Source organism: Dicentrarchus labrax, unplaced genomic scaffold (genome assembly GCF_905237075.1).
Source record: "Dicentrarchus labrax unplaced genomic scaffold, dlabrax2021, whole genome shotgun sequence".
Taxonomy (NCBI): Eukaryota; Metazoa; Chordata; class Actinopteri; family Moronidae; genus Dicentrarchus; species Dicentrarchus labrax.
In genome coordinates, this window is record NW_026136719.1 from 8639099 (window position 1) to 8660052 (window position 20954).

Sequence of the window (20954 nt, forward strand, 5' to 3'; positions counted from 1 at the left end):
TTTTTTCAAGATTGAAAGCATAAATTGAACTATATGTAACAGAAAGAAATAACGCCTTTGATCATTTAATTTCCAATTTTAGAAAAATTATATACAAAAAGGAATAAAGCAGTAATATCGAGCAGAAATTGTGATTTTCACTAAAATGCAAAACACTGAATGTCAAAACAAATCATTTAACATGTTGATTTTTATGTGAAATTTTTCACACTGACAGTTCAGACACTGCAATTATTTGCTGGAGGAAATTTGACTTCTGCAGGACTTCTGCTATGCTCGTACATAGATCCTTGTGCACACCACATCATCGGCTCCAAAGATCTGAAAGGAGATCAAGCGGAAAATCAGATTATCACTTCACCAGCAGTAGTATCTTGCCGACATGCTTCGCTGATGTTTGACTCGCATTTTCTAACTTTGGGAACATGCACAGCAAGATTTAGTCCAGTCTGAGCTTCAGTGCACAAAACACGCCTTTTAACTCACAACCATTATCTTGCCTTCAAACAGGATAGTGTCAGAGGATGTTTCCAGTTTCCTTATTTACAGGCAAATCAGTTGTGTAATAACATTACATAAATTACCATAAAAAAAACTATAGAAACAATGAAAATTAGAGGTTTCTATAATGCTGTATATTCCTGTAACATATGTACAAAATTACAGTTGAAGTAATTGTCACTATACATGTTAGTAGTTTCCACTTGGTTAGGATAGTCCACCTACAGATAGTTTATATAGTATTTGTAACAATGTAACTGCTTATTAGTTGGAGATTCAACAATTTAACTGTTTTACAAATAAAGGTTTGGTTAGGTTTTGGCACAAAAACATCTTGGTACAGGTATGTTCATGTTACATTTAAAGCTACTGTAGGGCCGGAACACTTAAGTATTACCCTCATCAGATTTTCACTGACACATGTTTTATTAGTTTGTTTCTTCTAATAATACCATGCTAAAGTCCTCATATTTTCTGCTGCTCGTTACATTTGGGCTGTTAATTACCTAAATGCTGGCTAACATGATCTTAATTTGACACAGCTGCCTGCTAAGGAAACAGACGTGACCAAAACTGATATGAAAATGGGGAAGAAACATTGGATGCCCCGGGATATGGGTGGGTGCGTCCGAGCCCAAAGATTTATGGGAGTCCCAGGGGCGAAGCATTATGGCCAACTGCAGCGCCACACATCATCATTATCTCGGGCCGTGCAGTGTGGCGGGACGGGGAAGCGGGCCCACGCCATGAAAAATTGAGCTGAGACGACTCCATCTGGCACGTGGAGCGATGCCGAGGGAGACATTAACTGGAGGTAACACCAGGGTCCATTGGCATTTCTCAGCAAAATGATCAATGAGACCAATTAAAGCCCACAGGAGGACACACACAGATTTGGACCCCCACCTCCCACGTCCCATCTCCCCCCTCCCTCCCGACACCATCACAGCCACACGATTTCATCTGGCTCCAGTCCCATCATAAAGTAGCCAATGCAGGAAGGCATTTGTCTTTAAAAATCAATACTTATTGGCTTGAAATGTAAAGGAAGTATATGAAGTTCCTCGAGTGGACAAGTAAAAGAGTAGTTTGGCATTCTCAAGCATTTCTCCTCTTCCCCTTTTTACTGTAGACTCTCTAAATGGTCATTACAGTCCACCCATCTTAGATCACAATAACTCCAGTAAGCCACCACATGCTGTCTTCATTAAGCACCACATCCATCCATCTCCCCCCCGAGACCCTAATTTCCTCATCGGCTGGCCAGGGCTTTTATTTATGTGCAAGTTTATGTGCATATTTTCTGTTTATACTGAAGGATCGATCTCATTCGTCAGTGAACAAAAAGGGAGAGTGAACTCGAGTTAGAAGAAGATGTGATTGAGTTCCTTGTAGATGAATGAGCTGGGTGTTTCTCAACAGAATACTGAACTGATACTACTACACACCAGCAGCAGCTAACAAAGGAGGGTTTACACCTTGTCGCAGGTTTATAAAGCTATCAGTGGTGACCTATTCTACTATATGAACTGGAAACTGTTAAAGGTCCAGTGTGTTGGATTCAGTGGCATCTAGCAGTGTAGTTGCAGATTGCAAATCACTTGTTTCACCCTCCCTGTCCATCCGCGAAGGAGAAACTTTGATGGCTGAGAAACGTGCAAATGGCCCTGTCTACAGCCAATGTTTGGTTTGTCAGTTCTGGGCTACTGTAGAGGGCCTGGATGGCAGCATCCATGGAAGGCAACCAGTGGCGTCTGTAGATAAAAATGTCTCTTTCGAAGGTAACAAAAACACAGCAATTCTTATTTCCAGGTGATTATACACTAATGAAAACATACCTGTGAACATTAATTCCATTTCTGGAAAAGGATTTTAAAATCACCTCATTATATAGACACTGCAGTGCACACATGGAGTTGCTACTTATAACTGGGGGGGGAAACATTTTACTTGCTCTGAGGGTTTCTAGAATTTGGTGGTGCATTGTCAATATTCTTTATAGTATTATTGTATGTCAGAGTCTCCCAACCTCCACAGTCGTTTCTGGCCCTTGAAATAATGGGACTCAGCAAAGAAAAGGCTTAATAATTATTATTTTATAGGCGTTTAAAGACTATTTTTGCATTATATTTGGTGCAGTTTGCAGTTCCTCATTCCCAGCAACAATATCCTGATTTTTAACTAAAGTATCTGGTACGTCTGTCATCACCACCTTCATGCGTTCAGCAGTACATGAAATCTGAGTGTATTATTTTTTACAGTGATATACAGACCATAGTACGGGTCAGTATTGTGTATCTTTAGTGACGATTTCACAGTCTGTTTCATCTCGGAACCATCCTGAATATATCTGACATCTCCTTCCTCACTCGTTTCAGGTTAAAACTCATGAGCTTTGAGAAGTCACGTTTTCTTTCCAGTGATTCAGCCCCAAATGCCTATCAGATTACAGCCTATCACTCCGACATGGACAGACGTACACACCCTTATCTTGAATAAAAACAGATTTGGTCCTGTTCAAAGCTTTATTCCCAGTTAGAAAACCTGCATTCAGTCCAAATTGCAGCCCCTCTCAAATGTTTTCCTGATTGCCTCTTTTCAGAGGCGAGTCACAGTCAGTAAAGAGGAGATCTTCATCACAGCCAAACTGGGCTCTGCTTTGTTGTCCATCTGGCTCATAAATCCAAGCAGGCCCAGATGTTTACAGGAAAAAAAAAACAGCCTTGTCTTAGCCATCTTGAATTGCCAGGAACTGGAGGCAGTAGTGTTTCTGATGGATGCAAGATCACGAAGGGCTGTCTAACAACAAACGTATGGCAGTGAAATGTTAATTTACTCCCTGAAATCCCTGTGGAGCCCCTGAATAGGTGCTGCTTCAAACTGTAACAAATAATTCACTTGCTTTCAGCCTTTTGTTCCCTTTGTGTGTTTTTCCTTTTATTGATGTGGATCATGCAGCCAAAAGCGAAATCAGACCCACATCAAATGACTAAGGAAAACAAAATTCGGCTTTAGACTGACTTCTGGTCTACATTTCAGACCTTTATGAAAACATGAATATGAGTTTCTATAAACATCTTTCTTTTGTTCCTTGATGGGGGAGAAAATTATGATAATCAGAAATAATGCATCATGATAATGTGCTTTCACAGATAGACATGTTTGTCCACACCCTCGTTTGGCAAAAGACAGAAACATAAGAAATGGATGGTGTCCCCCTGGGAGAACATTTCCTTGGAACTACGTAGTATTTTGGAAAAATATTGACCAGATCATTTAACATTTTCACATCTGGTGTCACCACCCAGTTATGGTCTCTCTTGACCATTTGTCTAGTTAGTTTCTGCTGGCATGGTTATCACCTTTGAGAAATAAGGAATTTCTTGCTGTTAGATGCGATGATTGATTCTTGTGTCAGTACGGTAAATATGAAGCTATCGTGCTTCAAGTGTAAAAACTATGGCTGCAATTATGTACTGATTTTATCAATTAATCTTTTGCTCTGTAAGATGTCAGCAAATGGTAAAAAGAAAATACGTTTCAAGTCCCCAAAGTCCAAGCCGATGTCTTCAATAGTCTTCATTAATGCAATCAAAAGACAAAAAGCCAAATATATTCAGTTTACTCTTATAGAGGCCTAAGAAAACCAGAAAATATTTATATTTGTAAAGCTGGAACACACATTTTTTTTTTTTTTACTTCTAGGTGCTGGTATATCTATAGGTGGATGTTGTTCCCTTTGCACACAGCCAGGTTGGCCCCCCGTTTCCAGTCTTTATGCTATGCTAAGCTAACCAGCTGTTGGCTCTTGCTTCATATTTACCATGCAGATATGAGAGATAACTTAAACACTTCCTTTAAGGATGGGCTACACCGCACTGCCAGAACAACTGCGCTTTTGAAAATGTGTCCCTTTAGCCAATATCTTGTTGTCTTATTGGCAGAAAAAGAGAAGAAAAAACAGAAAACCGCACATGTGGTTAAAGACGATGACCTCCAAGTTTGACACCTCATCTCACTTTTCATAACATCCAGACATCTGTTCATTGATATGCTGTGAGATTTTATATGGAAATGGGAGTCTTTGTGTTGATATCCTTCAGGATGATGGGAATAGAGCATTGGGGAGCCACAATTGAATAAAAGAAAACAGAGAGAGAACTCTCTTCAAACAAAAGCAAAATCCTGAAGAGACCCCAAAAGTGAAAAACTTGCCAAAAATACTATCTATCTCTGGTTCATACACACATTATTCTTTATACGCTTCATTAATTTGTGTCTACAGCTGTATGTAGAACCCTCTTTCTCATGTCACCTTAGTTCTAGCTACAGTAAACTGAATCTACTCACCAGTACAAGTTCATCGCCTTTGAGTTCACGGCTCCAGAAGGTCTTCGGGCCGTTCCCACTCAGTAGAGTCTGTTTGCAGTAAATCTTGTTTTCTGTTTCCCAAGTGGCCAAGCTCTGTAGAAAAGCAGCACTTTAATGAGGTTTCCTGTATTTATCACCTCAGTTTCACCTGGTTAACAGGATGGCCGCAGTAAAGCAAAGTGATGGATGAGAGATCGGTGGGGACTGTGTGTTTATCTCGTGTCTCTAGCCTGCCTTTTTTTTTTTTGATTGCATTTTTAACTAGTACCTTGCAGCCCAACACCTAAATTCAGCAAAATATGAGACCTTTAAAGGTCCAGTGTGTAGGATTTAGTGCCGTCTAGCGGTGTAGTTGCAGATTGCAACTCTGATGCTTCACCCTTCCCTTCCGCGCGAAGGAGATGGTGGTCGCGAAATGTGCAAAAAACATGAACACCCCTATTAGTACTACTGTAGGGACATGGCTGCCTCCATTTAAAGTGACTTCCATTTCTACCAATAGAGCCTCCTAAATGTTACACAATGGACCTTTTAAAGGGGCACTCAATTTTACACTTTAAGTTAAGTTTACTTGTTGCAAACAGTACTACACCGCCTGTGTTATATAATGTGATCTGTGAGAAACTTTTCAAATTCTGAGAAAATAACCCTGATGATGTCACCAGGGAAAGAAAGACAGACACTGCTGGCTTGCATTGTGGGAAATGTAGGCTCTAGTGTCTTTGGCGTGTGGCCCCCTAACTTAATGAAACTTGTTTAACTTGCAGAGAGTTGGATCTTGTTAGTTTATCCAGTTTTTTTTTCTTCTTTTTGTTAAGCTTACAGTATCCCTGCATGATAACAATTGGACCGTTGTTCAGAAGTCTTCCAGAGTGATGTGTTCAGGTGCTAGTGAGAATCCATAAGACATTATTTTAATACCAGAAGCTAAAAAAAGTAAATTCATCCCTCCTATAGTGTTCATTTTTACTTACTCATACAGGTCAGAAAGATGAATTGATTAAAAGTCAAACTTTTCTCGGGCACATCATGTGCTGTTCTCACTGTTGATTTAATTACCTTACACTTTCTCCCGTCAACCGTCTCCTCATTAAACTCCTCTCCAATGACGAAGTTGATCTCCGTGGTGCGGACGGTGGTCGAAGTCTTGATGTAGAAGTGCTCGCCATTCTGCTTTATCTCCACGTGGGGCTTGGACGCAGCGGCCACTGCTACCTTCCTCAGCATGGCATTCACACCTGAGAGCACGGATAAAGCTTCCTGTGAGCCTGTAAATACTAAGTGTGCCTGACAAGTCTGTAAGGCAGGAAATGGATAAAATTCACTATGACAATGGTGAACAAAACAGCCTTTGTTTTTTTGTATTGCCACTAAGTATGACCTTCTTTCTCCATATTTTATCATCTGACATTGAGTTGTGCCACCTCACATTTTTTCTGTCTGCCTCTGGCGCCAGAACGAGGTGGTTAGAAAAAAAATCTGAGTTCCTGTTTCAGAGATGAAACTTGACTTATTTACCAGAGGAATGCATAAATGTGGGGGACTCTATCTCAGACAGAGCCACTGAAAATAAATGACTCTTTAGTCATCATATTACAGTGTAAAGCAGTTGGCTTTCATATTAAGAAAGGATCTTCCACCAGGTGCAACTGAGATTGTTATCAGCAGATGTTGCAAATATGGAAGGTGACTGACAAGGTGATGAGAGGGAGGAATGCTGGTGCCGTTTGCTTTGTTTAACTCAGCTTTACATCGTGATAGAGTCTGTCCTCCAAATGAGTGGAAAAACTATTAACCCTCTCTGTCACACAGTTACAGTGCAAACAATTAGATAAGAGACTGCTTCAGTCTGTTTCCACCCTCCTCGGAGTCCATCACTCAAACGCAGCAACCGTGCATGAGTTGTCTTGTAATTAAAACCAGTTGTGCAAAAACCTGTGCTCTTGTGGAGATAAAATTAGACACATAAATGGAAAAGATCACATTTAACTAGCTTTTTTTGTGTGTGTGAATTAAATCAGATGTTAGTCTGTTGCCACCATCTAAGATGCTTGCAATCTTATATGTATAGTCTTCAATTTGTTCCTCAAGTCTGATTTTTTTTTTCATCTGAAAATTTAAAAAATGAATCACTTAACACCAGTTACATTTCAGAACAAGCCTTGAGCGCAGTCTTTTGTCTGTGGTGTCTACAGTGCAGATAATAGACCTCTGTTCATTTCATGGTCAGTCACTGAATCATTTTGAAAACCCCTCTCAATAAAACACATTCAAACCTTCATAGAAAAAGAGTATAATATCCTCACCCAGGGCTTTGAGCAACTCTTCGAAATTCTCGCTGTTTTTCATTTTCCAGGTGCCTTCGAAATTGGGCATTTTTCTTGTGGGGTTTTGATTGTGTGTCAGCCTTCGCCTCCTGTCTTCTGTCTCCTCCACTCCCTTTCTCCAGGCTCTTTCTCTCCTTCTGTCCGTCCCTGTGCTCCCTCCTTCTCTCCTCCCTGTGTGCAGTGATCCCACACAGCAGACCAAACCCCCTCTACCTCCGCCTCCTCTCCCGCACATTAATTACACACACACACGCACACACTCACTCAACTCCACACACACATTCTTAATGGTTTATTGTCATTAGAGATTTCTTTTAATGACCGTACTAAATTATGTCTCCTCATCTGTAATCTCGGTCATCTGATCTGATCTGAGGTTTAGTGGAACTTAATGGTGCATTTATGCAAATATTTAGTCTTAGAGGCCTTTTAAAGTCTTTTCTTCCACAGATTTCTTATTGGCACCCACAGCTTGAATAGAGGATCATCTTCTTTTCCTTTCTTATGAAAGGTTTAGGACCTTGTTTTTACAGGGTCAGTTTACCCAAATTCCAAAAAAGCAATTACTCAATTGTATGTAGTAGTAATATAGTTTTATTTGTCCAGGTTTTGAGATCCATTTCCGAAATTTCTGCTTCCACCCCAATACAGTGGAGGTGAGTGGGATTTTGCCTGTAGTCAAATGTAGTGAAAATCAACAGCAACTTCTCCTAAACCTAAATTATCTGCCTGGCTAGATACAACGAAAGCTATTTTGTTTGTTTTTATTGATTTACACAACAAGGTGTAAAAACTTCAAAACACCAGTTTGACACCAGTCTGTGCAATGCTTTTCTATTTCATTATTTATCTTTTATAAGCTACTCTTTGTGCTCTTGTTATTTTTTATTCTGCCCTTTCTGTATGCTGCTGCAAACTGCAATTTCCCCATTGCGGGACAAATAAAGGTTTTCTTATTTTTGTAATCTCAGTGAATAGACCCTTAATGTAAGGCATTAGACAATTCTGAAAGATCATCTGTGGTCACCACAGACTGATAGTGAAAGGATAGGTTCACATTTTTTGAAGTCTATCTTTAAACAGTACTCAAGAGATCAACGTGTAGTCTGTCATGTCTCTTGGCCGAGTCACAGGAAGAATTTATGACTATGAAAATAATCTGACTGTGAACATCTTCCAAAGTTAGCCTTTGTTGTGTTTACCGAGACACAGTTTCCTTGCTGAAGTACAGTGGAGGGATAGTAACCCAAAGAGGGTTCAAAAAAGACTTTGGAAAGACCACTTGATTTGTGTAACTTGGACTACTAACTTTAAAATACATTGTTTTTAGACGGACTTGAAAAAATGTGAAGCTATCCTTTAAAGATTTAATATTAGTACAAATGTACAAATGAATTTCCTGTAAACCAAAGTCTCTCATTTCACTAATACTGAAGATGAAACATTGATCATTAAAGCTCCTCTCTTATAGTTCTTTCTGCTTTGCTGCTGCTGATTATCATCCCAACCTCTTAGTGCTTTGACTATCCCACCTTTTATCCCACCCACACACGCACACACACACACACAGCTACCACCATTACATCCCATGAGAATGAGAGGCCCTTCCTCTAACCCCGGCCAAGTCAGATTTGTTCCCTCTCCGACAGCCCCTCATCAGTCTTTTTGACAAAGTGCCTTCCAGACACCACTTGATAATTAATGTATAGAGCAGAACAGGGAGCACTCCGTCATCCCACCGTGAACTGTCAGCTAAAAGGAGCCCTCCACTGTCTTCACCAGGCCTCCTTGTTTGTTTCATTCATCAGTAGATTTGTCTGTTGGTCTCTGGTTGGGTTTATTCGTTCCAAAGGGGAGAGTGAACGTGTGAGTGCAGCACAGAGGGAAACTTTAAGCATTTCTGAGAAGCAAGGATGGGAAATGTGTGGATGTGAAGGAACTGTCTGCTGCCATCTATTGCCCTGTTTAGGAAAAATAGGACTTTTAACATTAACTTTAATAACTTCAATGGCTCTAAAAGGTTTAATCTGACTTCAAATATAACATTTTTCACTCATGGAGTTCATTCTCCACTAATGTTTTGTAAATTGAGTTCACTTCTGTCTTTAAAAAAATTGAGAAAGTGTTGTACATCAGTTTTTTGGATATATTTCATTAAAAAAACAAGCACCATACATTTGCAGTGCATCATGAACCTTTTATTTAACTTTTAATTGCCTGGAGAATCATACTAAATGTCGAAATCAGCCAACCTATTAGGGAAAACACTGGTTGAGTTTTCCTCACTAGATCATCTCATTACCTAACTACTGTAATGAGGTATGACCTTTAGTGTCAAGAGTGTCACCTTCAACAAGATGTATGGACGCCCCACAGTTATGAGAACATCATCTCTTCCCAGACCTTCTGAACTGCACACTGCCTGAGGACAACAAGAGCAAACAATATTGACATATTGCTGTTACAGTTCACACAAAGCCTTTTCCTACACACCTGCTACTTCAATATAATGTTCTTGTGTAATATTTGTACATTGAGTACACTTTTTAACTTTTTGGTCTAATACTTATATATTTTTTTATTATTGTCTAATCAAAGAAATATCCTAATAAATGGGCAGATGGGCTTTGTCTGCAGTGATTTCATGCATTGTTTAAGCTCTGTTTTCTAAAGACTCCTTATTTTGTCTTCTCTTAATTTTTTTAAAATTTCTTATTCTATGTCTAATAAGTATTTAGAGGAGGGCTGACGGTAAAACAGATGTAAAACTACCATTAAACATCTTATCACAGCACACTTGACAAGTATATTTTTTTCTGCAGCTGTTAGATTATCACAGACATGTAAATATCAGTATATACTGTAAATTAGTTGTCTCAAATATGTTTATCTATGTTGTGTATTCATGTTAGATACAACAACTATTGCCCAACAAATAATTCTTTTAACACTGAAATAGTGATATTGGTATCAGCTTTAAAAATGTATTGGTCAGGCTCCAATTGGGCTGATTTTATGCAATATTCTCATGTAAACTGCAGGTTGAAGACATTCTGAAATGACCAAAGATGGACAGGAAAACCAAACAGTGAAATATGAAACTGAGAAAAACCAGCATAGAGTCAACAGTTGATTCCGTTTGGAGCAAAGTTAAAACACAAACAGACTTTGTTAAGCAGCCGTGATGTTTTATTGAACCAAGACACAGAGACGACACATGATGTGAAACCACATGTACAGAAAATATGACAGTCGGGTTCTGATCAGACCAATCTCTGCTGCTCACTGACAACATAATCACACCTTAGAGTTACTGAAAGTTGTGCAAAGAAAGATGAAGATGATTGCCCTAAAAAAGGTGCAAATGTGTCAATGTGCTTAAGGAAACTTACTCCAAGTGAATCTACAAGGTATTCCAGAGTTCATCAGGTATTAAATGTTTTAACACATCTTGGCATGGCCTGAGCACATTTATATATAACTCAGATTTAGGAATTTATATTCAATCAAACTAAAACGACCCATTTGCATTCTCTCCATGATGAAAATACCCGCAGTGACAACATCTAATGTCACATATCTAATATTTATATTCATGATCAGTTCTACAAACTTAACACCTCTGATGTTCTACATGTTTACATTTATTTTGAAAACAATCACCTTTCCTAGAAAGCAATTTGAAAAACAAAAGTTACAAAAGCAACAACACCCACACACAAGTTATTCATCTTACACAAATGAAGAACAAACTTAACATAGTGTGAAGTTTTGAAGTTCAGACACTTCTGTGGTCATAATCCCAAAAAGAAAACTTGAAAGAAGAAAATAAATTAGGTACAATGCATTCCAAGTTATTCACACAATTTACAAGAAATATACAATCACATTTTGTGCTAAAAAGGATAAAACATGTATATTATTGCACTCAAACATTTACTGTATCAATAGGGGAACAGCATTATGTCATCTTACTGTCCTTCGATCCCCCTCGTCTTACAGGTTTTAACTGGCAGCTCAGCACAGAAATACTTCAGTTATGCTCAACTTCCTGATTATCATTACACCACGTCAACCAACCATCTTGATCACCGAAATATTTCCTACAATGCCAGACAGAAAGCATAGTATGTTACGAAAATGCTGATAAAATATTGTACTGCATGTATACTGTTCTACAAGGAATTTATTTATTTTGACTGTTTTTTTTTTTAAAGTGTACAAAACAACCGTAAATGAAATATACCCACAACACAGAGGCTGCCATAGCACACAGTTCTAATAACCTACTGTTCTTCTTACGCATGTTCAGCAATTTAAAAACAAAAAGCAGATGGTTTGTACTGATTGCACTATGAAGGCAGCAATTTAAAAAGGCCATGAGAACTGCAGAATGGACAGAGAAGCCAGCTTGGCGAGCGTAAGGAAACAAACACTTGGGAAAAGATCGGTTTACTGCTGATGTGAATGCGTCATCATGAGTTATACTACCTTCCTCTGAACTGATCAAAACCAGGTTTTTATGCGAGACAGACATTGCTTGGCTTTGGGAAAGCACAACTACAGTAACCCTCCGGCCAGTTGAACAAATTATCAAAGATAATAACGGTCTGTCAGCAATCAATTCCACTTTTTCTCCGCTGCAAAGATGCTTTAACATGATTGTAAAGCATGCACCGATACATTAGCTTTTTGTTTGTTAACCGAATGTAGACAATTAATCCAATATGGTTGCATTAATTTGTCTGCATCCTCCAGTGTTAAAACTTCATCACATTCACCACTTTCCATTGCACTAAAAAGCAACAACCCTGTTAAGCAGCGACACAAACTAACTGTGAACCTGGGCCTAGTTGTTGTCTGTTTAAAGTGGCCCGATACATTTTGTTCCCCAGGCTGTTATTTTAAAACAAGTATTTCTTTCATCCAGTGTTCTCAGGAGGGCTAAAATGGCACATAAGTCCATATGTTGTCTGTCCAGGTAGCCCCTACCAGTGTCTCGAGTCCACCAGCTCCGGTCGCAAACTCAGTCTTTTTAGCGTCTCGTATCCAACCACCATGACGATGGCGGTGGGTGTGGATGAAATGATGCGTGCCGACAGTCCTTTCGTCAATCCCCAACAGCCTTCCTCCTTGATCAGCTGCCTGAACGTCTCGATGACCGAATTCCTCCCTTCAACCTAAACACAACATACAGTACATTTTATATTATTATTACAAACCAGTGTAACAGCTTAGACTGGAGCTGGGTGATATAATGAATTATTTTGTTCTGGCAATATATAAAAAATGTCAACGCAGAGAGTAAATTTAATTATTACAACATGCACAATATTGGTTAATTTTCAGTCAAACAACAGTCTGACAGACAGGAAGTTGTTGGTATACGCCTGCCATTATTATTACCCCCCCCTCCCGCTATCTGTGTGTTACTGTTTTGCAAGGACACCATCACTGTGTTCTTGGCTTAGCGTCGCCAAAGATCGTTGTGAGTGGTTTAAGGAAATCTTCTATATAATAATAATAATTCCTATACCAGAAGAATTATGGTTCAGCTAGTCCTTTCTCTATCATCGGCATACTGCTAAAACAAAGTGTCGATCTGGCAATGCAACGTACATTACAGCCGTCTTGAATCACACATATTGTTTTAGTCTACGTAGGAGCCAATTATATGTACTTTCTGATTTAACCACTAGGGGAAGTATTGTTTTTCTTAGTGTGTATTGATTACAGATGAGTACCAGGTGTATGAATTAGTTCAGGTAAGAGCAGTCTCAGTTTAGTAGGTGGTGGGGAGCACACGGTTCTTACCTAAAGCCAGCAACTGCAAGTCAACTCATGTAAATGTAAGTTTATCTTTTTCATTTTTACAGTAAATTGGAACATCACCCAAAAGGAACATTTATATTTGATTTGATTACTACTTCGTGTCCAATGAGTACGTGTCAGGAACGTCACATACCACCTGCTGAAGTGAATGAAGTTAAAGTCAAAGTTCATTAAATCCTGAATCTTCCCAAAGCTTGATCATGTCACCAATCCTTAGCTTGGCTTAATCTTGAAATGAATATGCAACGGTTAGACATTACATTGGAAGCTGCGTGAACGGTTAATTCAGTCAATTATAAATATATACTTAGTAATATTTGAGATTAATGAGGCAGAAATGTTTTTATGTTGAACCTTCAGGGCATAACTTTTCTAATATCAGTGAATACCTTCCTACACTCAACGTGTATTCATCTTGGTGCTTGACTTGCTTCAAGGCATAACTTGGCTTGTGAACTGTTGTTTTTATACAGACATTGTCACAAGAGCACAACTTTTGGCTTCTTGCACTGGACAGAAAAAGCTTGAGCTCAAAATATGCAAATTACAGAAGAGTGATACGGTAGCTTGTGCACAAAGGTGACTAATTATTAAAATTTATTGGAGCAGCTATTGAAAAATATCTAACAGCAAAAACTTTAAATCTGTTTGTATTGTACTCTTCCTGATGGTTGTACAGTAAATGATGGTCACCTGTACTCTGGCTCTGACCACATCCATTGGGTTGGTGACAGTTGAGGCGGTGGCAGCAGCTAGAGGTCCAGCCATGGCTTGTAGAATCAGATGAGGGCAGTCGCTGGGAGCCATTTTAGAGAGTTGCTCTGTAGAACATTACACATACAGATACCAGATTAACCACACAGCAATGACTGGTGAAATTCAATACTACAGATTTACAAATGCACTGAGAAACAGAGCAGGACACAGAGAAAAGACAAGAGGAAAAACACAAGCTCAAGGTCTTGTATAAGATTTTATAACTAAAGTTTCAGCCACTTACCAGCATAAAAGTGATAGAAAGGCCACCAGACAGCACTGTTTGGGATATAAGTGAGCAAAGAAGCCACATATCCCCTGTAGAATCCCCGGAAACCATCAGCAGCAAAAATCTGAGCCATAATGGTCCTAGTTTGGCCAAACACTTTTTTCTTTCCAGTCTCAGTGTTGAGATTGAGTCGAAAGCGTGTGAGGTGCTCCCCTTGGCCCTGCATCATCAGCTGCTGAGAGACAACATCTATAGGAACAGTGATGCTCTGAGCGACCAGGGAGGCCGAGCCACCCGCCACCAGCGACTTCACCGTATTGTCATCAGTATACTGGGACACATACTTCCTCACCAGCTCGTAGGTGGTGATGTAAGCCTGGCCTGAGATGAGAGTGAAGGTGTTGACCAGAAAGCCGCGATAAAGGCCTTGAACGCCCTCCGACCGCAGGATCTTGAAGAAGGCGTCGAAGGTGCCGCTGTAGAGGGATTTGCCCCTCTGCACCTGCAGCCGAGTGCGAATGAGTGTGGCTGGGTAGACGGTGGCCCGGATGGTCATCGTCATGAACACCCCGAAAGAGTAGAACTTCCTTTTGTCGAGGTCCTCCCACTCGATGATCTGGATGTTCCTTTTCTGCTGCATCCTGCCAGTCGTAGGTGCCCCCTCATCAGACTGATTCCTGCCTGACAGCATAAACAACAACAACAACAGTACAATCAGTAAACTAGTTTTTATAAAGAGCGGGAGTTCATTGTTGACCTTGGAAATTGCATTTTGATATACATAGACCTACTATATAGATCGACATCTGAATGAAAACAGAGCAATCCACTAATGGACCTTGAGAGAAGCTAATCTACACCAGAGGCAGAAAGAGTACAAACGATCCTTATCAAGTGTTGTTACGTTGACCTACATACTGCAGAAAAAAAGGGTAATCAATAACGTAAAACCCACAAAAAATGTATAAAAGTAGCTGAAACAGTTAATGTGAAAGCAACAGTGGCAAATCTGTATCTATCAGTATAGATAAAATCATCTCTGAGAGACGGTGTGCAGTCAAGCTTTTATATCATATCGATAAAGATTTAACGTATAAATATAAAAGGTATAGAGGGTTTGTAGATAAAATAACCAGACAGTCTGTCTCAGGCTGATCCAGCACATTAGATCTTGTCATTGCTCACTGATTTGCAGCACTGCCCACAATGGCTTAACACAGAGATAATAAAAGGATAATAATTATAGTATAAAAGGTATAAAAGAACATTTAACAGATGACTAATGTCAACCAAACAACCCGTCTGAGGCAGAACTTCATTAAAAACCCACATTGTAACCATTGGTTACTAACAATAACATAACTGTAGGTTGTTACTATCATAATAATAATGTGAATAAAACCCTCTAATGTGCTGCTCCTCCTCTGATCTGACTACAACAATCCTCCTCCACTCAAGACTCACTTCACTGTATTTGACCCCCAGAGGACACCGTGTTCCCGAGGCCGGTGTGGAGCCGACTGAGAGCCCTCACAACACATTAATAAAACCCAAACACAGCACACCAAACAACACCCGCTCAGGGAGTTGTGATAAAATGTCCCTGTCGTCGCCTGCTGGCTGTTTCCGTGTGGTTTGTTTTAAAGCTAACACCGGACGAGCTAACGCTCACCTCTTCGGACAGATGTTTATCACAGAGTCATATCCGTGACGTCGGTCGGACGTGAAGCCTCGTGTCATCAGCCGATTAATCGATATGTAACTGTTGAGTTTTGCTCGTTAAAACATTTGTTATCAGAGCTACGGGAGAGTTAGCTGCCTGCTAGCTAGAGTTGGAGCTTCCTGTTACCATTCAAACGTTGGTGATACACGGCGGAGCTGCTTCTTCTTCTACGGGCTTCACTGCGGTTGGGGGAAACCAGCTTGTGGCTGCGTTACCGCCACCTGCTGGACTGACCGCAGACCGCAGCAGTGGCCAGACAGGGAAACAAACATTTAAAAAAAAAAAACAGAAAACATCCATTATTTTATTATTCCTGTTGTTTTTTTTTTTATAATTAATTGTGTTTTCAATTTTCTTGTGTCTGTCATCAAATGTTGATATTAATTCCCTCCTTTTAATGCATGTTTGACAGATTCCAGTTCATTATAATGAGTGCATAGTCCCCAGAGGAGCTGCTGCTTTTTCTTCTTGAGGGTGCAAATTCAACATATTCTTGTAATTTATAGAGCTGAATGTCCGATCTAATGACTCTATATGCTATAGGTCTGCAACTGATCTTGATTAAGTACAGCATTGATCACAGGGGACTGTATACGTACTTATTGCCTTGTATGAGTTCAATTGCTCTTCTGTTTTTATTTTTACTCTTATTTTTCTTTTACATACTTCTAATTTTTTTTACTTTTCTCTATTTAATAAAGTAATATCTGAGGTATCATCAAATCATCACCATCAAATTGCAAATGCTTGAGTTTTACAAAGAGCATGAAGAGCTCCTCCTCCTCCTCCTCCTCATCTGTCAATGAACTGGGCAACCAGACCGAGGTTTGACCACACAGCCTTAAATAAAACATTGTTTTTGAGTCAATCAGATCAATGTTTGGGATGAAAAGTGTGGAATATATACTGTTAGATTGTGGACACTATCGGGAAGAGAGGATATAAGTGAGTCAGGCAGGAAGAAAATAAACCTTGAGGGCGCATTGGGAACAACAGGAGAGGAGGGAATATCTGAGGGATAAAAGGTTATACATTATAGGATTTAATTAGTGTTTATTTATTAATTTATTTATGAATTTATGAAGTAGTCTCATATAAAGAATAACTCACGCTGCACACTCCGGTACACTAGGTGGCGCTGCTGAGCTGCGCCTGCGCAGTAAGCGAGGAAACCCCAAACCGAAAGTAGTGAACCTCTCAGCCTGTGGGAAGAAAAAACACCAACTTACACCAAAATACCACGTAAGGTAACACAAAAGGAACACTATTTGACGCTTTACCGCGGCGTTGTTTTAATTCCGCCTCAGTTTTTGTGACCGCGGAGGACTTTAATTCATTACGCGCTGCCTAGCAACGTGCTAACGGAGCTAGCGTGCTCGGATAGTGCAGATTCATTCCGTTAGCTTAGCATAGCCGCCGTGTATCTTGAGGCGCAGATAAAAGTGGATTGTAAACAACGCAGACTTGTTGTTGTTGTTGTTGTTGAGTAAACAAGTGTGTAAATGACTTATGAGAGACTTGCTCGACAGTTTGTGTTTGTGGAGTCGTTGGGAAGGTGATATTTGTTTCCGTGTGTGTGTGAAATGAAGCTCCGGTATCGACACAAACAGGAGGAAAACATTTGTTTCCTCTCTGTTCCTGCTTGTTTCTCCGTCTTATAACTACTGTTGTTTATGTTTCAGGTTTCAGTGACAACAAGAAATGGTAGGTGGCTGTTGTGCTCGTCACAGATGTGTGAGTTAGTTTTGTTTTTTGTTAAATAATACCTGTATTTTCTTTGTGGTTCAGTCTCGTAGATATGATTCCCGAACAACCATATTTTCCCCTGAGGGTAAGTCTCCTTTTTTTCTTTTTAACAGCTTGATAATCAAAATGATATTCACTGAAATTATGAAATACAAGAAGCCTGTTAGTGTGTCTACACCATTACATTATATTGAACCACTCGCCCTCCATTATATTCCTCAGTTAACCCCATACATTTTATATTTAATACAGTAAATACTGTGGTTTTAGGCAAGTTTTTGTGTAAAAGATACAAAGTTTTAAGGCTTTCCCGTTAATTTGAGGCTCTGTGAAGTTAAATAGATGAATTCCAGTGTAAGATTTTAGTTGTTTCTTGCAAAGTATGCTCAATATAACCTCTGTGACTGTGTTTAACAGGACGCCTGTATCAGGTGGAGTATGCGATGGAGGCGATCGGTCACGCGGGAACATGTCTGGGGATATTGGCCAATGATGGAGTGCTGTTAGCAGCAGAGAGACGCAACATCCACAAACTTCTCGACGAGGTTTTCTTCTCTGAAAAGATCTACAAGCTCAACGAGTGAGTGAACTGAACTACAGATGGACTCTTCAGCACCCAGCACCTGACCCGTTCTTACCATTAAAAACCTCAGGCGTCCCTTTTTTTTTGTCTGGCTAACATTGTACTGTGGGTTTGTGTGTGTCCTTTTTTTTTCAGTGACTTGGCTTGCAGTGTTGCTGGGATCACATCAGATGCAAATGTACTGACAAATGAGCTGCGGCTAATTGCACAGAGGTGAGTTTTCAGAGAAAAACCCCCCAAACATTAAAGTTTTAGTCCCAAAAACTTCTTCTAGACTGTGGAAGCTCAGAATATTTTACACACAGATGCTTTTGTTTTAGTTTAACGTGATGGATAATGAATACACTAATTTCTTTCCTTAATGTATTTAATAGCACCTGAAAGCAAAGTGAAAATAATGTAGTTTCATTTCTAAACTTTTTATTAATCACATTTTTGTTGGAACTGTAATCTGAATCAGAATTTGAAGATATTTGACAACTTTTTTTTAAATGTTTGTGCTTCAGTTTCCGCCCACTAATCACATTCATCACAAACCACTGACCAGTTTAATTTCTGTTCAGATATTTATTGCAGTACCAGGAGCCAATACCCTGTGAGCAGCTGGTGACAGCCCTGTGTGACATCAAGCAGGCGTACACACAGTTTGGAGGTAAGACGCACTGTAGTGTCCTCCTCTAGTTTGTTGCTCCTCTCCTTTGGGATCAACAGATTGTGGGCTTTAACATTTGCAGTGTGCATGGTCCTATTGGTAAACAACCTAGTAGAATATATATATTATATTAATTCATCATCATTGTGTAAAAACACAGATGGATCTTCTTTCTGTAACAGCTGTGTGGTTTGTTTTGACAGGTAAGAGGCCGTTTGGTGTTTCTCTGCTGTACATGGGCTGGGACAAACACTATGGCTTCCAGCTGTACCAGAGTGACCCCAGCGGCAACTACGGAGGCTGGAAGGCAACCTGTATTGGCAACAACAGCGCTGTAAGTGTGAAATGACACAGATAATAACAATCAGTGAGATGATCTCAACGGATACACCAGGCAGTGTCATATAGATCCTGAATGTGAACATTTTCTTTTCTTAAGAGTTGCCTGATGTTTGTCTGATGTTTTTTGGGTGGGATGTTTATGCTGGCCGTTACTGTTGGTCTAATAAGTATATTCTGCAACTTTTGGTGACAATTTAGAGGTCAAATTAATAAATGTATCTATATATGATGGTTCATTTTTACTTTTCTCTTCCCCCTGTATGGTGTTTGATGTGTGATTTGTTGTCCTCAGGCTGCCGTGTCCATGTTGAAGCAGGACTTCAAAGAGGGAGAGATGACTCTGTCCTCTGCTTTGGCTTTGGCTGTTAAAGTCCTCAACAAAACAATGGATGTCAGCAAGCTCTCAGCAGAGAAAGGTGAGGTTCAGAAGGACTTTCTCAACATTTTCCTTGCATATTATGATTTGATTTGTGTGAAATGAAAGTATCAGTGACTCTCACATTGGAGCAGCTTTGTGTTACTGTGGTAAGTGCAGTACAACAGGAGTAAACTGTATGAAAAAAACAGTTTGTAAGGACTCTCAACTCTTAGAACTTCTAGACGTACTATAACAGAATTTGTTTACTGCCTTGATGCAAGATATTTTTTTAAGTCCATCCGATTTTATACAATTTCGCATTGATGGTTTCAGTGGAAATTGCCACTCTGACACGGGAAGGCGGGAAGACAAAAATCAAGGTGCTGAAACAGAAAGAAGTGGAGGAGCTCATCAAGAGGCACGAAGCTGAGGAGGCCAAGACTGAGAAGGACAAAAAGGAAAAGGAGCAGAAGGAGAAAGACAAATGAGCAAAATCATTCTTTTTTTCCCCTCATGTCACCAAATCCTGTGTTGTTTTTGTCTTTTACATTAAACATTTGTAAACTGAAGGATGTGTTTTTGTTTTTATTCTTCAAACTAAATTTCAGTTCACACATCTTATAACTAACTTTATGTAACTTTAACTTTATTTATGTGTCTATATGTATATGGCATAAATGGAGTGGGCAAATATTACATTTAATGCAATTCATCTGCATTGTAAACTACAGTTTCCCAAAATAAAATGTTATTTACTGATTCTCCGAGTTTAATATTAAAAGCAGGGACAGATAATTTATCCTCAGTTGGTCTTAAACCGTGTTATAGAAAAGCTCCTGGACATATTTTGTCTTTTTTGCCAGGTGTATAGTATGTGCACCGGCTGTTATCACCACATGGTGGCGCTATCAGTCCTGTGGATGCACCTTTCACAGAGGTGTATATTTTCTGCATGTTGTTACTAAATGTATCTTAAAAGCTCCAATTCAAGACTTGTTTCCTGATAAATGTCACATTCAGCCTTCAGTTTTATTAGAATAAGTTCATTGTGATGATGTACTTTCAAAATTATAACAGCACTACAAATGTAAATTTTACAAAGTAAGTGAACTGAGTGATTATTATTACAGCAAAGCAAGTTCAAAGATTCACATTTATAATAAATGACAAGGTGAAACTTTACCTTCAAACATTAAAATCTCGAACAAAAACATAAGGTGAGTTGTCTGCTGTCGTACTAGAGCTTGGTCATAGTTTTACAAATGCTGTACTATGGTTTTATGTCTGTATCCAGTAGGAGAAGAGTTGTTTTACAACTGAAAATTAAACATCAAAAAGAATAATACCAATATCCAGGTTACAAATATGTTCCCAGACAAAGCAAACAAAATACTGCAACAGCTTAAACATTTAGTTTTGGTATAAATTACAATATAAAGCCTTTCCCAAAAGGAAAAAACAAATAATTTACTGTATAATGATGAGCTTTATATGTAACCAGATGAAACCAGTTTCCATGTCTGGCTGTTAATAA

At 39.3% G+C, this 20954-nt stretch overlaps 3 protein-coding genes across 4 annotated transcripts; 1 reads left to right on the plus strand and 2 right to left on the minus strand.

Moving 5' to 3' along the window:
• Positions 1-49: 49 nt before the first annotated feature.
• On the minus strand, positions 50-7360 carry LOC127350992 (cellular retinoic acid-binding protein 1). The gene is made up of 4 exons (XM_051378087.1): positions 7179-7360; positions 5932-6110; positions 4852-4965; positions 50-321 (listed from the first exon to the last, which is right to left on the minus strand). Exons 1-4 carry the CDS (start codon positions 7246-7248, stop codon positions 271-273), a joined length of 414 nt encoding a protein of 137 aa, XP_051234047.1. The 5' UTR covers positions 7249-7360; the 3' UTR covers positions 50-270.
• A 3006-nt stretch (positions 7361-10366) lies between these two features.
• Positions 10367-15893, minus strand: LOC127351137 (solute carrier family 25 member 44). Its single transcript, XM_051378394.1, has 4 exons — positions 15689-15893; positions 14032-14697; positions 13725-13852; positions 10367-12379 (listed from the first exon to the last, which is right to left on the minus strand). Exons 2-4 carry the CDS (start codon positions 14654-14656, stop codon positions 12188-12190), a joined length of 945 nt encoding a protein of 314 aa, XP_051234354.1. The 5' UTR covers positions 14657-14697; positions 15689-15893; the 3' UTR covers positions 10367-12187.
• A 976-nt stretch (positions 15894-16869) lies between these two features.
• Positions 16870-19989, plus strand: LOC127351141 (proteasome subunit alpha type-4). 2 transcript variants are annotated; one of them, XM_051378398.1, is made up of 9 exons: positions 16870-16986; positions 17422-17443; positions 17528-17570; positions 17903-18065; positions 18204-18281; positions 18632-18720; positions 18924-19054; positions 19355-19478; positions 19754-19989. In XM_051378398.1, the coding sequence occupies exons 2-9, from the start codon at positions 17441-17443 to the stop codon at positions 19906-19908; spliced, it is 786 nt and encodes a 261-aa protein (XP_051234358.1). In that variant the 5' UTR covers positions 16870-16986; positions 17422-17440; the 3' UTR covers positions 19909-19989. The 2 variants fall into 2 exon arrangements, with proteins under 2 accessions (XP_051234358.1, XP_051234359.1); XM_051378399.1 differs by having other exon boundaries at positions 16871-16981.
• The last annotated feature ends 965 nt before the right edge of the window (positions 19990-20954 follow it).